The sequence below is a fragment of the Thalassophryne amazonica genome, chromosome 11, assembly GCF_902500255.1.
Source record: "Thalassophryne amazonica chromosome 11, fThaAma1.1, whole genome shotgun sequence".
Classification (NCBI taxonomy): Eukaryota; Metazoa; Chordata; class Actinopteri; order Batrachoidiformes; family Batrachoididae; genus Thalassophryne; species Thalassophryne amazonica.
The window spans coordinates 84,993,268-85,016,361 of NC_047113.1; the positions used below are offsets into that span (position 1 = coordinate 84,993,268).

Sequence of the window (23,094 nt, forward strand, 5' to 3'; positions counted from 1 at the left end):
AAGAAGAAAAAACTGAAGGAAACATTTGGGAGAGAAGGAATTCAATTTGCAAAAGGCAGAAAAAGGCCATGAATAATTGGGAGAAAGAAAAGGAGGAAGGAATGATGAGGGTGAATGAGAGAAGAAATTAGGGAAGAATGAAGATAATCAGAAAAGAGCAAAGGAAACAAAACTTTGAAGGAAACATTTGGGAAAGAAGGAATAAGGAAGGAAGGAAATTATAAAAGAAGTAAGGAGGAGAGGAAAATGGGAACGCAAAAGGAGGAAAGAATATTTGGAGTGAATGAATAAATGAAGACAAAAAATTAGGAAACAATGAGGGAGTAAATATTCTGAGAAAAGAACGAAGGAAACAAAAAACCTGGAATAGAAAGGAGGGAGGATAAAACGAAGGAAGGAAGGGAATTTGGACATTTGAACAGGAAGAGATGCACAGAAAATCAGAAGCAGAGAAATAAAGTACAGAAAGATTGTTCTCTCACCTCCTCTGCTTTCACATTGTCACTCCATCTGTCTCACCTTCCTTTTGTCCTCCCTCCTTCTCATTATTTCTTTATTTTATCCTTGTCTTTATAATTTCCTCTCTGAATTGAAACTCTGTGACACACCAGAGAGATTATGTTGACCACCGACGTCGCTCCCGGCGACAACACCTTAAAACTGACAGGGCGCCCATCAGATGCCCTCGTTACTGCAGCAACAGCCTCCGACTGGAGACGAGGACGCAGCAAAGAATGAGAGAGTCTGAACCCAGAGAAACCTGACAGCTGTCACCGTGACGACCCTGTGGACGGAACACGGAGAGGTGGAGCGAGTGACGAAACCCAGACAAAAGCGTGACAAAGAAAGATGAAAAGAAACTTGAAAGCAAAGTCTCCACGTGTCACAGAGGACTCGTTTGGCCCATATGATGTCATAATGACACTCGTTATTCATTTAGAATGAAGTCCAGAATTTCCTGTAATGTGACTTCCTGCAAAAACTTGTTGAACAAAAGAGCAAATATCAGCGGTGAGTCTTTGCAACTAATTTTCATTCATTCGTTTATTTTCTAAACTACTCGGAAGGACACGCCCACATTCCACATGCCTGCAGAAGGCTGACGGTTACTTTCAGTAGGTGAGGATGGTCCAATTGTGTCGAGGTGGTTGCCATCCTGGACCCAAGGTGGTTCTCTAACTATCCAGTAGGTGGCAGTGTTCAGCCAGTAGCAGGATTTATGCTAAATGGAAGTGAAAGTGGTTATTTTGTTGGTGGCTTTTCCAAAGCCTCAGAAAATGTTGATGCTAGTTTTGGATTATCTATAAAACATAAATCCATTTTTCCTCCAGGACCAAAACATTGTCTCATCATGTCCACGTACCAACCTGAGGGATCACGTGATGGACTTTAGATGTCACCTCGTGGACATAGAATCAGGAAACGAGGCGTCTCACAGTGAGCGTTATTTAATTAAGACATTTTTTTCCCCAGGACTCCGCTGGTTACTCATCAACATGAGACATTCGGAGGAAACATTCTCCATGGCAATGTGCAAAACAGCATGTGAAAGGAAAACATGTACATTCTCATCTTCTGACAGTGTCCAACGCGGCTGACATCAAACCACAAGTTCACTTCAATGTATTCAATTTTTTTTCTTTTTTTCTTTTTTTTTTGGTGCAAAAACAATTTTTTTCTTATTTTTTGTGCAACTACAGGAAAAATCCTGCAGAGGCTTTTTTTTTTTTTTTTTTTTTTACATCATTAATGTCCACATCAGGCTGTTCTGACCCCAGTGGGTGATTTCTACCTGACCGCGGACCAAGATCTTGCTCAAGGATACACACAGGTCAAGCGAAACTGGGATTAGACCACTTGACCTTCTGAGTGTAATTTGGATGAAAACAGTCACAGTGTCAACACACATTTGGCCTTTAGCAGCACCCTGTGGTCCTTCATGGACCTTTTAAAGGACAGCAGAACTGAACCCAAAACTGCCAGGTTCCCACAGACTGAAGCACAGGCAGGTGATCACAGTCACAAAATTCTGCTTTTTCATACACATGCAACATTCACAGTGACGTGGTCCCAATACTGGTCTCTTTCTGTTCAAACACTGAGCAGAAAGCAGCCGCGCCGCCTGCTGGGAGTTTGTGACGAGCTCGTTCAGCCCATCTGGTGACGGCAGTTAGACTTTGGAGGTGATGATAACCAGTTTTGACGTGAGCATTTGAGTTTTTGGTATGAAAGTGCAAACAGTATTGCTTCTGAATGATGGGAACATCACCATGTCTCTGTTCTTAGGTTTTGTCCATGTGCATGTTTGCGTGTTGTCCACAGCCTTTGACAGAACATCTCACCAGAGCAGATCATTCTCAGGTGGAAAATCCTGTCTCTGGTACAATGAAGAGGATGAGACACCCATAAAGGATAAAAACAACAACAAAAAAATCAACATCTCAGCAGTAATAAATAAATAAATAAAATAACACCAAGAAAGTAAAACCTCACTGACAGCTGGAGGTGAAACATGCATGTGATGTCAAACCTTAAACATGCATTTGTGACAAGTGCACTCACAGCCTATTTTTAAGTGAAAGATATGTGCTAAAAGAGAATATTGAACATTTCTTGGTTCCTCTGAGTGCTGGATATGACAGGCAGCTGTTTGTGAAGATGTCAGCTATAAATGTCTCAGCTTGAAGTTTGAACATGGCGTTTTGTAGCAGGATGATTTTCAGTTCAAGCGGTCGTCCTGTGTGACAGATTGTATTTATTAATGCAGATTATTAAAGTTGGTATTTCCTTAATCAGCGCTAGTTAGGTGGAATTAAAGTCAGCTATAGGAGCCCCATTTTCCCACATGGAAATGGAAACAACATAATCCCATAAGTTTCTAGCGGAGGGTTTCTGTCATTGTAGTTCGTACATACACTAGGCTCTGCCAAAACCATATTTTGTTTATTATTATCATTATGATTGAGTTTTGTTTGGGCTGAATCAAAAGCAGGCTGGTAACTCTTAATGTCTTACTATCATCAACTATGTCCCTTTTTTGTTTGGTCCATTAGCCTCCGTGTCCATGTAGCACCAAGTGGTTGCTGAGACACACTTCATTCCAGCGCTTCCTTAAACAGTGTTGCCACAGTTACTTTGAAAAAGTAATCCAATTACTGATTACTCCTTGAAAAAGTAACTTAGTTATTTTAGTCATTACTCAATTGTAAAAGTAACTAAGTTAGATTACTAGTTACTTTTTAGTTACTTTTCCCAGCTGCCGACAACAACCCTCTGCCACCTCAACATGACAATGATACCTGTTTTGCCAAAACTCACTTTATAGTCACCCTTTCTTGACTTCAATGAAAATAAATACTTGTTTTATAAAAAGTAAAATAAAGACCTCTTTCTCGACCTCATATTCAACTGTTGACAGCACTGTAACAGCAAAACTTGCAATTTCTAACCTACATTGCTTATAAATGTAACTATTAAATTCTTTCTAACATTTTTCTAACATTTAAATTCTCTCTAAACATTTTACTTGTCAAAATTATTATAAGTAGTATTAGTAGTTGTAGTAAAAAAGGCTTCAAAACTGGACCTTTAATCTAGGGGTGTTGTGGGGGGCACATCCTTGCCCCACGCCCTCATTCCATCTGGATTCACCCCTGCTTTGGCGTTTGAGCACAAAGAATGGATAACATTTATTTATGCAGAAAACAGGACCAGATTTACAGGTAAGAAAGTTTTATTGCGTTTTCACATCATGTGGTCCTCAGAAACAGAGTTTAGGTGCATTTGAGTGGAAAATACTGTTAGTTGTTGACGCGTTACCGAGGATCAGCTGTTTTTAACGAGCAGATACAGAGCGGCTCAGCTCAGAATTCTAAATAAAGGAGAAAAAAAGCATAAAAAATGTCTTTGTAAAGCTCAGTGCGGGTGTGCTGTTGTCACCGCGCTTTAAGAGGTGAGGACGAGTCGTAGCTGCTGTAAAAAAAAACGCAGATGAAAAGCTCACAGCTCACTTAAAGTGGGCAGTTCAGTCAAACCCCGACCTCCTGCCCACGGACCAAGTTTAATGCTGCTATCGACCCACAATGCAAAAATAATAGTAACGCACAGTGACTTGGAGAAGTAATTTTAATCTGATTACTGATTTGGAAAGATTAATGCGTTAGATTACTTATTACTAAGAAAAGTGGTCAGATCAGAGTAACGCGTTACTAAATAACGCGTTACTGGCATCACTGTCCTTAAAATAAGAAAACGCTCCTCATGGGACATGTTTATATGATAACAATAAACAGTTAACGACTGCCTTATTAACATATGGTGTTAAAAATCACTCACCCTCAGCAGGAACATCTGTCCAATTTGCTATCTCAGGTGAAGTTTTTTTGTTTGTTTTTGTCTCTACTGTGATAGATTTTATGAGACGCATCAGCTGACTATAGACAGAAAAAGCAAAAACAAACTTCTCCTTCTGTGACATTGGCACATTTCGCCCTGTCTGATTGCTTGCATGGAAATTTGTTGGCATGACCGTGACGACACAAAGTCTTTCTGAAAAGTTCAGGTGTTTAACGTAAAATGCACAAAAAAGCATAACACTCTGAAAAAGGTGTATATTTTCTCAAAGGTTAGGGTTCGTTGTCATTTAGAACAAATGAAAAAAGTCACTGGCAGCCAGGAAAAAAAAAGCACTATATGGACACTTGTTCTTCGATGATACATCAGTCTTGAAAATGTATTAAGAGTTGTGCCTGAGATTATTTATTTATTTGAAATACCATAACATGTAATACTTTTGAATGCTAGTAAAACAAAACTCAAAATTCGTTTTGTCTAGATATTATATTTTTTGGAGTATATTGCAGGGTTTTTATTTTTTTATTTTTACCAGTTTGGCAGGTCCTTGTATACCAATAAAACATAATAATTATATTAATGTTTTTATAGGACTTTTCCAGGAATCAAAGCACTAAAAATAAACTCCATAATAACAAAATAAATGTCAATACCATAAGTACACCACCAGAATTAAAAAAAATCTCAAATTAAGCAACCCAAAAATGTGTGACATATATACACTTTTTTTCTCACTCTTGAAAAGGCATTATTTTTTGACATGTGCAACTTATACTCCAGAAAATATGGTACTTCAAGAAATCGTATGTACATAAAAGATAAAAATGAAATAGGTTCAAGATATTTTCAATGTTTTTCCAAAAACAAGAAGTTAAATCTTACTAAAATTTTTACTTACTTTACATGATTGTATATTAAGTGTACTTACATATTTAGACTAGAAATTAGAGAAATTTACATGAGAAAATCATCTGTGGTGTTTGTCATCCTTCATTCAAACCTTTTTTAGTCTTCAGTTCTTCTCATTAATGCAGTTAAAGGTCAGTTTCTCCCTTTTATGCTTTACTTTCTTTTGTAAGTTTGTCACAAATAAAAATATGAGCTTCAACCCCCAGCTGATGTCTTTATGTCGTCTCAGCAGTGGAACTTGAAGATGATGAGGACGATCCTCTTGTACTCGTTCCTGAAGTTGTGGTTTAGGACACCGTAGATGACGGCGTTGAGACAGCTGTTGAAGTACGCCATGAAGTAGCTGGCTGTGAACAGCCATTCTGGTATGGCGCGGCCCAGCCTGGAGTCCACGGCCACCGCCAAGCCAATCAGATTTAGAGGTGCCCAGCAGACGGCAAAAAGCACAAACACCACAAACATGGTGAGGAAGTTGCGGAAGTCATGCGGCTTTATCTTGGGCCGTGAGTCCGGCTTGACCCTCTGCCTCACCTGGATCACCAAAATCCAGATGCGCAGGTAGCAGTAGGTGACAATGGCGATTGGTAGGATAAAGTGGACCACCACCACCGTGATGGTGTAAAGCGAGCTCACCGACTGGGCGAAGGTGCACGAGTACACCCGTGCATCGTACTGCAGCGACTCTACAAACCAGTTGGGTACAATGGCCAGGATAGTCAGCGTCCACACCAGCACGACGTAGCACATGGTGTTGCTGTTGGAGAAGAGTTTGTCGTACTTGAGGCTGTGGCAGATGTAGCAGTAGCGGTTGATGGCGATGCCCGTGATGTTGAAGATAGAGCCGATGACACTGAAGCCCATCAGGAACCCACTGATCTGACAGTGAATGTAACCGGCAATCCAGCCATCATGGAAGATGGCGGTTAGGACCAGTGGGTAGGGATAGATGGCAACCACCAGGTCGGCGAAGGCCAGGCTCACGACGAAGGCATTCCCTGGAAATCATGGGGAAACAAACAAGTCAAGCCAAGACTCCCCAAACTTTGGTCTGGACACAACTAAGACGATATGACAAAACAAACGTCTAATTCGTGGTCAGTCACTCAACCCAAAATGTTTTTGTTCAGACATACTGATAACAAGCTGAGGAATATTTAACACACTAAAAACCACCCGAAAATCAAAGTGAAGAACATTCAGGTAAAGACTGAGGCAGATTTCACACAATTCTTTGACTTTTAAGTATAATTTTGGGTATAGATTTTTCTTATTATTACTTCGCATGTTGTTATTCTTCCATCCATTTTTTTATGATAGCAGCTTATGTTTTTTTCACTTTGATAAAAGATTTGTTATCTAGTACCTAACATAAATTGAGTTTTTTTTTTTTTTTTTTTGCTGCTGTCTAACAGAAGGTACCCCAGTACACACAGATAGACTTCAGTGTTAGAATTTTCTCACAACAATGCTTATCTGTTCCTCACAATAAAATTTAATTCACACAAATCCCCCCCACACACACACACAACAAGTACATCTAACAAACTACAACCCCTGGCAATAATTATGGAATCACCAGTGTTGTATGGCTGGGGTGCCTGGCTGCCTTTTGTTTCTGTCTTCTGTTCTCTGTCTTTTGTTTTTCCTTCCAGGTGGCATGCGTTCAGGACTGAGTGGCTGTGTGGCTGAGTTATCAGGACCTCACCCTGATCACCTGAAGCTTGTCACGTGCAGCTCGTCAGGACTCACAGCTGTGGTGCATCTTTATGGATTGGGGCATGGTTGCATTTAAGTCTGGAGTACACAGTGTGTATTTGCCAGAGACGCGACCTTGTGACCAGACGGGTGAGATCGATGTTTGGAGAACCATCTCATCATCATGGACGCAGAGACCGTACCAGGTTTGATGCCATGGTCTGTGAAAGAGGAGGGGGTGAGGTCTCACGCTCGTCAGCACACTTCCTGAGGTACTTTAGGTTTTGTGACTAACATGAGTACAGTCAGTAAATGTGGTGTCCCTCACACCTTATTATATTGAGCTGTTATGTTAGTCGTTTAATCAGCTTCCACTGCAGTGGAGAATTGAACTGGGTGTTCCATGCCTGCAGGGTGGGAAGCTGATTGATGATTAAGCCAGGAAGTGTTTGCTGTTTATGTACACCTTTGAGTGGTCTCTCTGTGTGTGGAGCGGTGGACTCACATGATGGTTTCTTCTTTCACAGACTCGGTTGGTCGCGGCCACCTGGGGGGTGTCGGCGGGGTCCTTGGGTCCGAACTGTTCTGGCTCCGGACCGTTTGTGCTGCTGGGAGCGCACCATTATACCACCTCACCAGACCGCGCACTTATTTGTTATTATTCAGCACTCACTGTTATGTTATTAAATTCTGTTATCCTTTGTACCGTGCTCTGCTTATTTTATACTGGGTCCTGTCAAACGCTGGTCGGTTCTCCGCCCGCGTCCGACACATAACAACCGGCCTTGGAGGATGTTCATTCAGTTGTTTAATTTTGTAGGAAAAAAGCAGATCACAGACATGACACAAAACTAAAGTCATTTCAAATGGCAACTTTCTGGCTTTTAGAAACACTATAAGAAATCAAGAAAAAAAATTGTGGCAGTCAGTAACTGTTACTTTTTTAGACCAAGCAGAGGGAAAAAATATGGACTCACTCAATTCTGAAGAATAAATTATGGAATCACCCTGTAAATTTTCATCCCCAAAACTAACACCTGCATCAAATCAGATCTGCTCGTTAGTCTGCATCTAAAAAGGAGTGAACACACCTTGGAGAGCTGTTGCACCAAGTGGACTGACATGAATCATGGCTCCAACACGAGAGATGTCAATTGAAACAAAGGAGAGGATTATCAAACTCTTAAAAGAGGGTAAATCATCACGCAATGTTGCAAAAGATGTTGGTTGTTCACAGTCAGCTGTGTCTAAACTCTGGACCAAATACAAACAACATGGGAAGGTTGTTAAAGGCAAACATATTGGTAGACCAAGGAAGACATCAAAGCGTCAAGACAGAAAACTTAAAGCAATATGTCTCAAAAATTGAAAATGCACAACAAAACAAATGAGGAACGAATGGGAGGAAACTGGAGTCAACGTCTGTGACCGAACTGTAAGAAACCGCCTAAAGGAAATGGGATTTACATACAGAAAAGCTAAACGAAAGCCATCATTAACACCTAAACAGAAAAAAACAAGGTTACAATGGGCTATGGAAAAGCAGTCGTGGACTTTGGATGACTGGATGAAAGTCATATTCAGTGATGAATCTCGAATCTGCATTGGGCAAGGTGATGATGCTGGAACGTTTGTTTGGTGCCGTTCCAATGAGATTTATAAAGATGACTGCCTGAAGACAACATGTAAATTTCCACAGTCATTGATGATATGGGGCTGCATGTCAGGTAAAGGCACTGGGGAGATGGCTGTCATTACATCATCAATAAACGCACAAGTTTATGTTGATATTTTGGACACTTTTCTTATCCCATCAATTGAAAGGATGCTTGGGGATGATGAAATCATTTTTCAAGATGATAATGCATCTTGCCATAGAGCAAAAACTGTGAAAACATTCCTTGCAAAAAGACACATAGGGTCAATGTCATGGCCTGCAAATAGTCCGGATCTTAATCCAATTGAAAATCTTTGGTGGAAGTTGACGAAAATGGTCCATGACAAGGCTCCAACCTGCAAAGCTGATCTGGCAACAGCAATCAGAGAAAGTTGGAGCCAGACTGATGAAGAGTACTGTTTGTCACTCATTAAGTCCATGCCTCAGAGACTGCAAGCTGTTATAAAAGCCAGAGGTGGTGCAACAAAATACTAGTGATGTGTTGGAGCGTTCTTTTGTTTTTCATGATTCCTTAATTTTTTCCTCAGAATTCAGTGAGTCCATGTTTTTTTTCCTCTGCTTGGTCTAAAAAAGTAACCTTTACTGACTGCCACAATTTGTTTTTCCTGATTTCTTATAGTGTTTCTTAAAGCCAGAAAGTTGCTATTTGAAATGACTTTAGTTTTGTGTCATGTCTGTGATCTGCTTTTTTTCTACAAAATTAAACAACTGAATGAACATCCTCCGAGGCCGGTGATTCCATAATTTTTGCCAGGGGCTGTATCTCTGTTTCAGGTGTATAGAGATCACACAGGTGCTGGTCAGAAGGTCTCAGGTCAGAGTTTGGTCTCAGGTGGCCTCAGTTTGGTTCAGGTTTAAGATGGTCTGTGCACACTGTTGTGGTGAACGTCAAAAATCTGACCTGAATTTATCACCATCCAGTTGACATCGGGGTCTGAGGACCTGCTGCAACCTTCATCTGCCTTCACAGCTGTTGGGTTACAAGCCATCACCTCCTCCTCCACCTGATCCACTGCTGACGGCTTCTTGTTTCACCACAGCTCCGTGAGCTGCCTCACGTTCAGGGTTCCTGCTGGGCCATCATGGCTACCATAGCGGCCATGGAGCACACAAGGTCCCCACCGTATTCCACTCAGAACATAATCCCCTATTTTCTCTGTTATCCAGGTATCACGATGCAGATGAGAGTTTGGACTTTGACACCCACAGACGGGTGGAGTGTCTGGGATTTCTCAGCCATCAAACCAGGTTAAGCATCTGTCAAGGACCATGTTTGTCGGTGTGCAATGACATTCCCATGTTAAATGAACCCATGCACAGATGTCTCTAGATCAACTCTGCATGTAGAATTCCACCATCTTGTCCAGGATGGTAACTATGGTACGATTTGAAGAGAGTATAACGTTTTCTGCTGCTGATGGGCTGGAAAGCTTTTAATTATCTCACCTTTTTAAATGTTTTTGTTTCGGCTCCAATTTTGTTATCAGATTTTCTCGGCTAATTCATTTTGTCTTGGTGTAAATGGCCACCAAACCTGACGCATCTGGATTTGGCCAACAAGGAAAAATATTAACTCATATAATTTCCACAGGAATTTTGTACAATGCTTGGCACACTAATTTGGACCAACACACCGTCATGTGGTATCTCAGTGCCATAGTTCCAAAAACAGATTGATAAAAGTTTGCAGTCAGTTGTAAACAAAATTGTGAATAATAAAAAAATTATTTCACATAAAGTGGATTTAGAACACCTGCTGAATGATCCACAAACATCAGGTAATAAATGATGTCTTTGAAATAAATGTAGTGTTAAAATCAATATGGGACAAAATTACAGGGTTTGATGGAATCTCAAGCATGAGATTCCATCAAATCCTTCCGTGCATATTGTACTTCCACAGATCTTAATTTTTGAGAAGGGATGTCAGTTTATTTTCAAAATACAAGTTTCCATAGGTCCTGCATTATCTGTTACTGTGGTAACATGTAAAAATAACACAGAGTTGAAAGAGCGAACTTGAGTTTCTATTTGTGCAAAAAAAAACTTTGTTTTCTCCCTGGAAACTAGAATCCGACCCATATATTGGTTGGCTGATAATATCGGCTGATACTAAGAGCCTTTCACGAGCATATCGGCTTTGATTTTTGCTGATATGAAAACTTTAATCTTACCAAATAAACAATGCAGAAAAATACTTTGGCTGTTGGAAACTGTGCCATTGTGAAGTTTGTCCAACAGAGGATGCTGTGATGGCATTTTAAAAAAATTCTGTCAAGCATGGCTTGAACATGGCCCATCACCCCTTGGTCACGTTACCTAAAAGAAACAGTGTAAAAGCGACCAGCTGCCATTCATTTTCAATCAGAGTGGGCGTTTTACAGTGAAAAGACACAAGTGGTTGCTTTAGCAGCCAGCTAGGTGGAGCCAAAGAAGAGGAGAACTCTTTTTATGCAAATGCAGAATAATGCAACATGGCTAATGCCAAATTGCCAATCTGAGTAAAGACTGGTTGGTTGTTGATTATATTTATAGTTATTTAAAATGAAGTTTAGGTTTAAACTGGAAAACTTCAAGCTTCAATTACATTTCTTTGTCTTAAGGGTTGTGTGTGTGTGGTCTCTCTCTCTCTCTCTCTCTCTCTCTATATATAGATATATCTATATATATAGAGAGAGAGAGAGATAGATACATCTATCTATCTATATATGTGTGTGTGTGTATATATATATATATATATATATATATATATACACACATCAGTGAGGAAAATAAGTATTTGAACACCCTGCAATTTCGCAAGTTATCCCACTTAGAAATTGTGGAGGGGTCTGAAATTTTCATCTTAGGTGCATGTCCACTGTGAGAGACATAATCTAAAAAAAAATAAATAAATCTGGAAATCACAATGTATGATTTGTTAATAATTTATTTGTATGTTACTGCTGCAAATAATAATTTGAATACCTGTGAAAATCAATGTTAATATTTGTTACAGTAGCCTTTATTTGCAATTACAGAGGTCAGACGTTTCCTGTAGTTCTTGACCAAGTTTTCACACACTGCAGCAGGGATTTTGGTCCACTCCTCCATACAGATCTTCTCTAGATCTTTCAGGTTTGGACTTTCAGCTCCCTCCAAAGATTTTCTATTGAGTTCAGGTCTGGAGACTGGCCAGGACCTTGAAATGCTTCTTACAGAGCCCCTCCTTAGTTGCCCTGGCTGTGTGTTTGGGGTCATTGTCATGCTGAAAGACCCAGCCATGACCCATCTTCAATGCTCTTACTAAGGGAAGGAGGTTGTTTGCCAAAATCTCTCAATACATGACCCCATCCATCCTCCCTTCAATACGGTGCAGTCGTCCTGTCCCCTTTGCAGAAGAACACCCCCAGAGTATGATGTTTCCACCCCCATGCTTCATGGTTGGGATGGTTTTCTTGGGGTTGTTCTCATCCTCTAAACATGGTAAGTGGAGCTGATTCCAAAAAGCTCTATTCTGGTCTCATCTGACCACATGACCTTCTCCCATGCCTCCTCTGGATCATCCAGATGGTCACTGGTGAACTTCAAACAGGCCTGGACAGGGGGACCTTGCTGCCCTGCAAGATTTTAAACCATGACAGCATCATGTGTTACTAATGTAATCTTTGTGACTGTGGTGCCAGCTTTCTTCAGGTCATTGACCAGGTCCTCCTGTGTAGTTCTGAGCTTTCTTACCCCACAAAGTGAGATCTTGCATGGAATCCCACACTGAGGGAGACTGACAGTCATCTTGTGTTTCTTCCACTTTCTAATAAATAATCATAACAGTTGTTGTCTTCTACCAAGCTGCTTGCCTGTTGTCCTTTAGTCCATCCCAGCCTTGTGTAGGTCTACAGTTTTGTCCCTGGTGTCCTTAGATAGCTCTTTTGTCTTGGCTGTGGTGGACAGGTTGGAGTGTGATTGATTGAGTGTGTGAACAGGTGTCTTTTATACAGGTAACAAGTTCAAACAGGTGCAATTAATACAGGTAAAGAGTGCAGAATAAGAGGGCTTCTTAAAGAAAAATTAACAGGTCTGTCTGAGCCAGAATTCTTGCTGGTTGGTAGGTGTTCAAATACTTATTTGCAGCAGTAACATACAAATAAATTATTAAAAAAAAATCATACATTGTGATTTCCAGATTTTTTTTTTTCTTAGATTATGTCTCTCACAGTGGACATGCACCTAAGATGAAAATTTTAGACCCGTCATGATTTCTAAGTGGGAGAACTTGCAAAACCGCAGGGTGTTCAAATACTTATATGTAAGGATTAAACAACAAGCTCGCTGTGTGGGACCATTAAACAACACAAAGCCATGCATTATACGGTTTGTGGGGTAAGGATGAAGGTCCTGGAGTGGCCTGGCCAGTCTCTAGACCTGAAATCAATAGAAAATCTTTGGAGGGAGCTGAAACTCCAAACCTGAAAGATCTAGAGAAGATCTGTATGGAGGAGTGGACCAAAATCCCTGTTGCAGTGTGTGCAACCTGGTGAAAAACTACAGGAAACGTTTGACCTCTGTAACATTGATTTTCACAGGTGTTCAAATACTTATTTGCAGCAGTAACATACAATTATTAAAAAAAAATCATACATTGTGATTTCCGGATTTTTTTTAGATTATGTCTCTCACAGTGGACATGCACCTAAGATGAAAATTTCAGACCCCTACATGATTTCTAAGTGTGAGAACTTGCAAAACCGCAAGGTGTTCAAATACTTATTTTCCTCACTGTAGACACACGTGTATATTTGTATATATGTGTGTATATATATATATATATCTCAAATCAAATCAATTTTATTTATATAGCGCCAAATCACAACAAACAGTTGCCCCAAGGCGCTTTATATTGTAAGGCAAAAGCCATACAATAATTACGAAAAAACCCCAACGGTCAAAACAACCCCCTGTGAGCAAGCACTTGGCGACAGTGGGAAGGAAAAACTCCCTTTTAACAGGAAGAAACCTCCAGGAGAACCAGGCTCAGGGAGGGGCAGTCTTCTGCTGGGACTGGTTGGGGCTGAGGGAGAGAACCAGGAAAAAGACATGCTGTGGAAGAGAGCAGAGATCAATCACTAATGATTAAATGCAGAGTGGTGCATACAGAGCAAAAAGAGAAAGAAACACTCAGTGCATCATGGGAACCCCCCAGCAGTCTAAGTCTATAGCAGCATAACTAAGGGATGGTTCAGGGTCATCTGATCCAGCCCTAACTATAAGCTTTAGCAAAAAGGAAAGTTTTAAGCCTAATCTTAAAAGTAGAGAGGGTGTCTGTCTCCCTGATCCGAATTGGGAGCTGGTTCCAGAGGAGAGGAGCCTGAAAGCTGAAGGCTCTGCCTCCCATTCTACTCTTACAATATATATATATATATATATATATATATATATATATATATATATATATATATATGTGTGTGTGTGTGTGTATTTTGGAGGACACTTTTATCAATTTGTGATCCTCAATCGCAGAGAGCGGCGATGAAGTCGATGTTCTAACCTTGTTCTACCTGTTGAGCTGCTCGACCTCATTCAGCATTTATTACACTTTTGCTATGAAGCGGCGCTATGATTAATATGCCGTGTGTCACCTCCTGGTCTTCTGCACCTCGCAGGACGTTACTTAGTGACAACGTGTGGTTTCAAGCAGAGAAACACGGGACTTCACAAGTCAGTTTGTATTAGTCCATTGCTTTGTCTTTATTAAAAAATTTGACCTTTGCGGTAATTTCCAGCAGCGTCTCTCCTCTGATGAGCAGATAGCATACACAGTATGTAAACAGGTGAAAAAGAGAAGCTGACGGGGTTGCAGGTTCAAATCCGTGGACCATTTATTGACTGAGCAGTACATGGGACAGAAGGAGAACCAGGATCTGCAGTCATTGTATGACCAGGCTGTTCTCAGGCGAGCTCAGAGGATACTGACTGATTCCTCACATATCCTCTATAAAGAATACGAACTCGTGCCTTCAGGTAGGCGGTATAGAGTCCCGAAATAAAGATGTACTGTTTTAAAAAGTAATTTGTGTCGACGTCTATCAGTCTTCTGAATAAAATTGTGTAAGGAGGCAGAACTGTGTGATGGCTCCATGGTATTTATTGTTAGGGGAAATGTGCAATATGGGGGGGGGTTGTTGTCTGTTATATTGTCAGTTGTTGTGTCATATTTATATTTTGTATTTATGTGGGGTGTTTATATTGGATGGGGTTTTTATTGTTTTTTATGGATTTTATTGTTTTTATTGTGTTTTTCTCAATAGTTTTTATCGTGCATTGTATGCAGTACATGAGTCCAAGATGAATTTCCCTTTTTGAGATAATAAAGTATATTGTATCGTATCGTATTGTCATTGGAGCCATTCCTGCTGCAGACAGATCGGCTCCGACAAGATGTGCAAAATTATTTGATTCATAAAGATTTCAGCTAATCTGTCCAATACTGTCGTTAGGCTGGAATCAGTCCCTCGGTGTGGAGTCTCTTGGTTGATTCCCAGACAGGATTTCTACATCCAGGTGTCAATCCAGACATGACTTTACATGGGGGTTTGTTTAACATATGAATGTCGCTGCACGCTGACAAACACACGGTCCTTGACAGATCGTTAGTTTGGTCCTATGGCTGGGAAATCCCAGAGGGTCGGGGTCTGAGGACCTGCTGCTGCCTTCATCCACCTTCATAGCCATTGGGTTATAAACCATCACCTCCTCCACCTGATCCAATGTTGAGGACTTCTTGTTTCACCAGAGCGCTCTTAGCCATTTTGTGTTCAGGGTTCCTGTTGGACCTTCATGGGTGCCGTAGCGGCCACTTGGTACACATAGTACCCACCGTCTTTCACCCCAACAGGCAATCCCTGACTTCATCTGTTACCTAGGTGTCATGATGCGGGCAAGGGGTTGAATTTTGGCACTTTCAGGCTGGAATATGGTGCCGTAGTGACCGCTACAACCCAAATTTTGCAAGAGGTAGTATTTAGCTTCCCAGTTTGCCTTAGAATGCAGGAAAAACAGGTGAAGAATTTTTTTAAAATTTTCGTCAAACCCACCCAGTAAGGGTGAACTATCATGACACCCAACAAAGTCACCCCCCCACCCACATGAAGCTAGATCCGCCCCTGCGATGAAATCTTCTGAGCTGAGGACCGACTGCAATATCAATCCATGACTTTTTGAGATGTCTCACACAAACACACACACACACACACACACACACACACACACACACACACACACACACACACACACACACACACACACAGTGTGATCACATAAGCTGCGCCCTCTGCCTGGACGCGGGTGTGATGGTGCCCCTGGTGCCACAGAGAGTCAAGTCTGTTCTCTGTTTTCTCTGATTCTTGTGTTTGTGTTTCTGTCAGCACTGCTGAGCATATGACGCTGCTGTTTGTCATCCACAAACCCTTTGTGACTTGTGAAACTAACAGCAAACGTTGCTGTCGCTCCCAGAGAGACAGACCAACCGCAAAGGGAAAAACAAACAGCCAAGTCGACTCGTGCAAAACACAACCAGAATGGCCCAGTTACTGGTAAAAGCAATGTTTTCTCATCACCATAATATGACGCGCACAGAAAAACAGGTACTAATGTGTAAAAATCATCTGAAAACAGCCTTGTCACTGCCCAAGAATGATCATATATTCCTTTGCCCTGGCAAACATATTAATGTGTATGACTGCAAAACACTGCATCACAAAAGTACAGTAAAGCTTATATCAGGCTGCGTACAGTAAAGCTTATATCAGGCTGCGTCCAACTCACTTGGCTGTGGCTTCAAATGATGCATGAGGCGATGGGAACAAGCCGCGGCAACTACGACAGACTTCATACAACACTCGACTTCAAATTGTTGTGACTTGATTTTGGTCTTGAAGACCCACAAATCGGACTCGACTACAACACTGTTGTACAACACATTTTTCACATGTTGTCTTCTTTAGAGTCATTTACCTGATTCTAAAAAGGGGCTGAGGGTCCACAAGATGTGATGACTCAGTTACATTTTATAAATTTTAATTAATTTGTTATCACCTTTGAAAGCCCGAGTTTGTCAAAGAAAACAGCCTGTGTTTGATTACACAATCACAACCTGTGGGGAAATAAGCGGAACGCTCTGCACCCACTTATCTCGTTGAGAGCGTAACGAGATTAACACCGAAATGACATTAAGATGAGCGTTGTAAATGAACCACACTGGATGATTTATAACGCTGAAATGAGGGCCCGATCAAAGTTTACATCATCAGTCACCGGCGCAGAATGCACTGTTTAATGTTATGGATTGGGGGGTGTTTGGCTGGCCCTGTTTTTCTCTGTCTCCCCAGGTGGTTCTGGGGGGGGGGGGGGGGGGGGGGGTTATTGTCATGGAGTGGGGGGTGTTTGGCTGGGCCTGCTTTCTCTGTGTCTCCCCAGGTGGTTTGCATTTGGTCCTGAGTTGAGAAGAGGTGAAGTGTGCAGAGGACCAGAGAACCTTACTCATTGCCTGCACCTGCTGCCTGTCTACACCTGCACATCAACAGAACAGCTGGAGTGCATTCCCTGATGAGGCCTGCTGGATTTAAGCCCTGAAGATACAGGGCTTCTTTGCCAGAGGATTACCTTTGTGCCATCCGTGTGAGGCTGACTTGGAGAGAGATCAGCTTCATTACAATAGACGCTGAGGACCGCTCCAGGTTTGACGCACGTGTCTGTGAGAGAGGAGAAGTGAGGTTCTCAAGCTGTACTGCGCACTTCCTGAGGTACCTTAATGTTTATGGTTTCTAATAATTAACAGCTGTAATTGAGCGTGTTACGTTAATTGTTTGGTTCGCTCCTCACCGCCGTTCATGGAAAGTGTTGGTTGGCACTTGCGGTGACGAGCTACCTTTAAATTAAGCCTGGAAGTGTTTGCTGAGTATATGCTTGTGTGAACTTCCCTCTGAGTTGAAGGTTTGGGCTGACTAACCTCGTTCTCCTCTTCACAGACTCGGTGGTCCCGTGCAGCCGCCTGGGGGGGTGTCGGCAGGGTTCCTGAGTCCAGAACATTTGTGGCTCCGGTCCATTTGCGCGCGCCGTCCTCCCACACCAGACCGCTGCTCCCTTTTGCACATTATCACACAGTTGGTTAATAAATGTTTTCTTTAAACCGCTCTCTGTTCTTTTAACGCTGGGTCCGGTCAGACGCTGGTTCGGGTCCTCCGGGCCACGTCGGCACACAGAACAGAATCCTCTGGCCAAACATCACGGACCCAGCGGCAGCAGAGTTGGTACCGTGCTGGGAAGGTGGCAGCAGACGTTGGAAGTTATCCGGGATCAGTTGCGGGTGCTCTCGGCCCGGGTTGTGCGTGTTAGTAATCCTAATATTGAATAATGGTTTGAACTCTCTTGCAGCCGTGTTCCTGTGATGTTGCCTTGTCTATGGAATTGGCGTTAAGCGTGATCAGCGACGGCTTCGCTTCACACTCCAACCGGATGAGAGGTTAGACAGGAGCTGCATGAGTGTGTGATTGGAGGGTGAACGCGCACGGCGGAGTTCTGCAGCACGGGTCGCTTTGCGTCCTGCTGTTACAGTCGTAGCCCCGTTTCCCCGGGTGAAGATGGCTACTACGTCTGTTGTATCAGCTCCGGACTTAGTTAAATCACACTTTAGCTGTATGCTACACGTAGCTGCTCACAAGTAAAGCAGTGTGTGTTGAGTTTACTCAGTTGCCACAGGGCTTTTCATTTTTAGCACTCTGGCTCCCCCTGCTGGTGACTGAGCCACATTACCGTCACAGCTCTTAAGGTAGAACATAAATGTTCCATTTTTTGAGCTTGACGGTATAAGTCACTTATCAGTTAGTTTCTTGTTGCTTTATTAATTGTGGGGTTTTATATGTGGGATTTAAACTTTTTTTTTTTTGTGGGTTATAGCACTGGTAGTTGGTCTGGTGGTATGGACAGATAGGCTGTCTGGAGCACAGTACTGGACTCAGGTAATTAGATGCCAAAACTCACTCGTTTAAGTTTGTGGTAGGACAATAGCTGTGTTGACACAGATGTATCTGTGCACGTGTCTAGTGGTGTTTGGATGAGAGTGTTTGACTTAAGGTGAAGGTTTGAGGCTGAGAGGTGAGAAGCAAATTAATCACTCCTCAAAGCTTGGACTGTCACTTTGGCCACAGGAGCAAGGTGAATGACCAAAAAAAAAAAGGTAAATGCAAGTCATCATACTCCACATTCAATGCTGCTGGATATCGGTGCACATGTACTTTTTGTTTTATTATTTGTTAGGTTTTTATTTTAGTCCCACCCCCCAGGACTTGATTGTAAATGTCCTCTGGGGGGTGATGAGGGAGGGGTGATTGGGTCGTTTTGTTTTTTATTTCCCAGTCCTCTACCTCCAACCCTAGTCACTTCTGTACCGTTTGTCATTAGTGTTGCTAGGGTGGTGCAGGTTGGTGACGCTGGGGGTTTCCCAGAAAACCTCTGCACCTGGGAGGGGGGGGTTTAGGGGCGTTTTATTTTATGTTAATTCCCTGTTCCACCTGCGGCCCAGCGCGCCGTTGAGCCGTACGCCATTGGCGTGGCTGAGGTTTGATGCAGTGGAATATACTTCCAGCTAGGAGCTGGGTTGAAAGTCGGGGGCGTGGCGCCATTTTGTGCCGTACGCCGTTACCGCAGTTCCACTCCTCCTGTTTGACTTTTAGGTATAGTCATAGGTAATGACACTGGACGTACTTCCAGTTTCCCCTGCGCTGAGGGGGTGGGGTTGGGGTCGTTTTGTCCTGTTTTCTCCCCTGGATTCAGTTGTTTTGAGCTGTTTGCCATTACAGTATCTGACAACTGGTTCTGGAGGGTTTTCAGGGTCTCTCGGGGTTCTGGGGGGGGCAACAGGTTTTTCCGTTTTTTGTTTTCCCCCGGGGTTGTTTGTGTGTCCACTGGGGGGCTTGGGGTTTGTTATGTTTCTCCCAGTTTCCATCCTCAGGGTATGACTGTGATGTCCTCTGGGGAGAAATATGACTGTGGGTCCAACTGGCCGTGGGTGGCCGGGGCTGGGTTTGTTTGGTCATGGGGGTGTCTCCTGGAGTTTGATGGGACGGTCCTCTGGGAGACGCAAAAAGCTCCTGTATGTGACTTTGGATCTCAGATGAACCTCGGCTATGGTTATTACTCCTGGAGCTGGCGATGATGTCCTCTGGGGAGTGCTGGGCTCTACATGTCGTCTGGGGGGGTGTTAATTTGTTTTTCTCTTATTGGGATTATGTTTGGATTGTTTGTGGGGCTCTGTTGGGGTTTGGGATTGTATTTTTTCTTTTCCTCCCCAGGGTTTGATGGGACGGTCCTCTGGGGGGGTTGTTGGGGTTCTTCTATTTGTTTTATGTTGGACTATATTGTGGGACTCTTTTGGGGTGTTTTGGACTGTTTTTGTTTTGCTACCAGCCAACATGCCAGCCAAGTTGCCTTGTCTCCTCCCCGGCCTGTCATGTGTTTCCGCCGTGGACCCAGGAGGGTCGCGCCACATGTCTCCCTACCGTGGACCATGGAGGATGGTGCCGTTTTCGGAGCAGGACCGTGTGGTCGCCGGGAGGCTTCCCTTTGAGGGAGGGGTATTGTTATGGATTGGGGGGTGTTTGGCTCGCCCTGTTTTTCTTTCTCCCCAGGTGGTTCTGGGGGGGGGTTATTGTCATGGAGTGGGGGGTGTTTGGCTGGGCCTGCTTTCTCTGTGTCTCCCCAGGTGGTTTGCATTTGGTCCTGAGTTGAGAAGAGGTGAAGTGTGCAGAGGATCAGAGAACCTTACTCATTGCCTGCACCTGCTGCCTGTCTACACCTGCAGATCAACAGGAGAACAGCTGGAGTGCATTCCCTGATGAGGCCTGCTGGATTTAAGCCCTGAAGATACAGGGCTTCTTTTTTATTTTTATTTATATTTTATTTCTGTGCGCTTTGACGAAGATTTACTTCAAACGTGAAAACCACAACAGAAATACTGGAACAGTTTGGATTTTGACAACATTTGACAGATCCCACTATGAATCTCCGCTGCATCTTTGTGAAGGCCAACAAACAAGAGTTTGGGCATTTGAGACAATCGAGACAAATCCTCGATGGTGAGGAAGATTGTCTCTTGATGGATTCCTAGACAGGATGGTGGATGTGGAGAAAATCTACACATGTGCATGGGTTTGTTTAATGTAGGAATGTAATTACAAACTGACAAACACACAGTCCTGGATTGATCCTTGGTCTGGTACAATGGCTGGGAAATCCCAGACGATCTGGGTCGGAGGACCTGCTGCAGCCTTCATCCACCTTCACAGCTGTTGGGTTACAAACCATCACCTCCTCCACCTGATTCACCTCTGAGGACTTCTTTGTTCACCAGAGCCCGGTTAGCCGTCTCAGGTTCAGGGTGCCAGTTGGGCCTTCATGGTTACAGTAGCGACCACTGGGCACACAAGGTCCCCACCGTATTTCACCCCAACAGACAATCCCCTACTTGATCCATTACCAAAGTGAAACAATGCGGACAAAGGGATGGATTTTGACACTGTGGGCATTATAGATTATGGTGTCATAAAGCAAGCATATTGCAGAAGGGATTAAAGGGACACCTGGTCACGTGGTCCAGTAGAGATCTGTACCCCACAGTGAGCTATGCCACATGTTGTGCAAAGATTTGTTGCTGGCTTTGGCCTTAAATCTAAAAGCTGGAGGAAGGAGGGGAACGTTCTGCAGATGTTTGTGCTCTCTGAGTCTCTTCCTACTTTCAATTTATTTCATTGTATTTTCATTTATATAGTGCCAAATCAGAACAGAGTTGCTTCAAGGCGCTTCACACAAGTAAGGTCTAGCCTTACTAACCCCCAGAGCAACAGTGGTAAGGAAAAACTCCCCCTGAGGAAGAAACCTCAAGCAGACCAGACTCAAAGAGGTGACCCTCTGCTTGGGCCATGCTACAGACATAAATTACAGAACAATTCACAGAACAATTCACAAAAACGAATATACAAGAAATGCTGTTGGTGCACAGGACAGGTGGGTTGCCAGCACAAATACAACTCCCATCTCTGGATGGAGCTGCACCTTAAACAGAGAGAAAAAAACAGAATCAGGCATCAAAGACAAGAAATATTGTATATATACTGTAATATAATTTGCCAGCATTAACCAACAAGAAAAACAAGAAATACTAAGGTGATCGCCGGCCACTAGCCCTAAGCTTCACTATAAGATCCACAATTTAGGTAAAGTTGAGGCCACGGCACGCTCTGTTTACTAATAAAATTAATTAGAAGAGTAAAAACCATAAAACAAATCTATACCAATATGCTAGCCATACAAAAGGTAAAATAAGTGCGTATTAAGTTTGGACTTGAAAGTCTCTACAGAATCTGACTGTTTAATTGGCGCAGGGAGATCATTCCAAAGAACAGGGGCACGATAAGAGAAAGCTCTGTGACTTGCAGACTTCTTATTAACCCAAGGGACACAAAGTAGTCCTGTACCCTGAGAACGCAAAGCCCGGGCCAGTAAGTAAGGTTTAATTAGGTCAGCTACGTAGGGAGGTGCCAGTCCATGAACAATTTTATAGACTAGTAGCAGAACCTTAAAATCTGATCTCACTGGGACAGGAAGCCAGTGAAGAGGTGCCAAAATGGGTGTAATGTGGTCGAACTTTCTGCTTCGTGTCAAAGGTCTGGCTGCAGCATTTTGAACCAATTGGAGAGCCCTAATGCTATACTGCGGTAAACCAGAAAATAGAACATTGCAGTAGTCCAATCTAGAAGAGATAAACACATGGATCAGGGTCTCAGCATCAGCCATAGACAGGATGGGACGAATCTTCGATATATTTCGCAAGTGGAAGAAAGCAGCCCTCGTAATATTTCTAATGTGGAGGTCAAAGGACAATGTAGGATCAAAAATTACCCCAAGGTTCCTCACTTTGTAAGTGTGATGTATGACACAAGATACTAGGCTGAGTTAACTGGTCAAATTGATGCTGATGTCTCACTGGACCAAGAACCATCATTTCAGCCTTATCAGAATTTAAAAGTCGGAAGTTTCTAGACATCCAGCTTGTCACTGATGCAAGGCAATCTTCTAAGGATTTTATATTAATGAGATTACCAGCAGTTATTGGCATGTATAACTGAGTATCATCTGCATAGCAGTGAAAGGTAATCCCAAAATGCCCCAATATGTGCCCAAGGGGTGCTATATAAAGGGAGAAAAGCAGGGGGCCTAAGACGGACCCCTGTGGAACCACAAATTTCATATCACTAAGGTTAGAGGTAGTGTTACTATACGAAACACAATGAGAACTGGTCAAGTATGACGTCAGCCATGCAAGGGCACTCCCAGTAATCCCAAAATGATTTTCCAGCCTATCAAGTAGAATATGATGATCCACAGTATCAAATGCAGCACTGAGATACTACTTGCAGCTGGTTTTCTCA

At 42.7% G+C, this 23,094-nt stretch overlaps 1 protein-coding gene across 1 annotated transcript in view; it reads right to left on the bottom strand.

The window, feature by feature from the left end:
- Nucleotides 1-5,465: 5,465 nt before the first annotated feature.
- The window catches only part of mtnr1al (melatonin receptor type 1A like), a 35,000-nt gene continuing 17,371 nt past the window's right edge, over nucleotides 5,466-23,094 (bottom strand). The window contains exon 2 of the mRNA XM_034182314.1: nucleotides 5,466-6,257. Within this exon, the coding sequence (XP_034038205.1) occupies nucleotides 5,488-6,257 (770 nt within the window). The 3' untranslated portion in view covers nucleotides 5,466-5,487. The remainder of the gene's footprint in view (nucleotides 6,258-23,094) is intronic.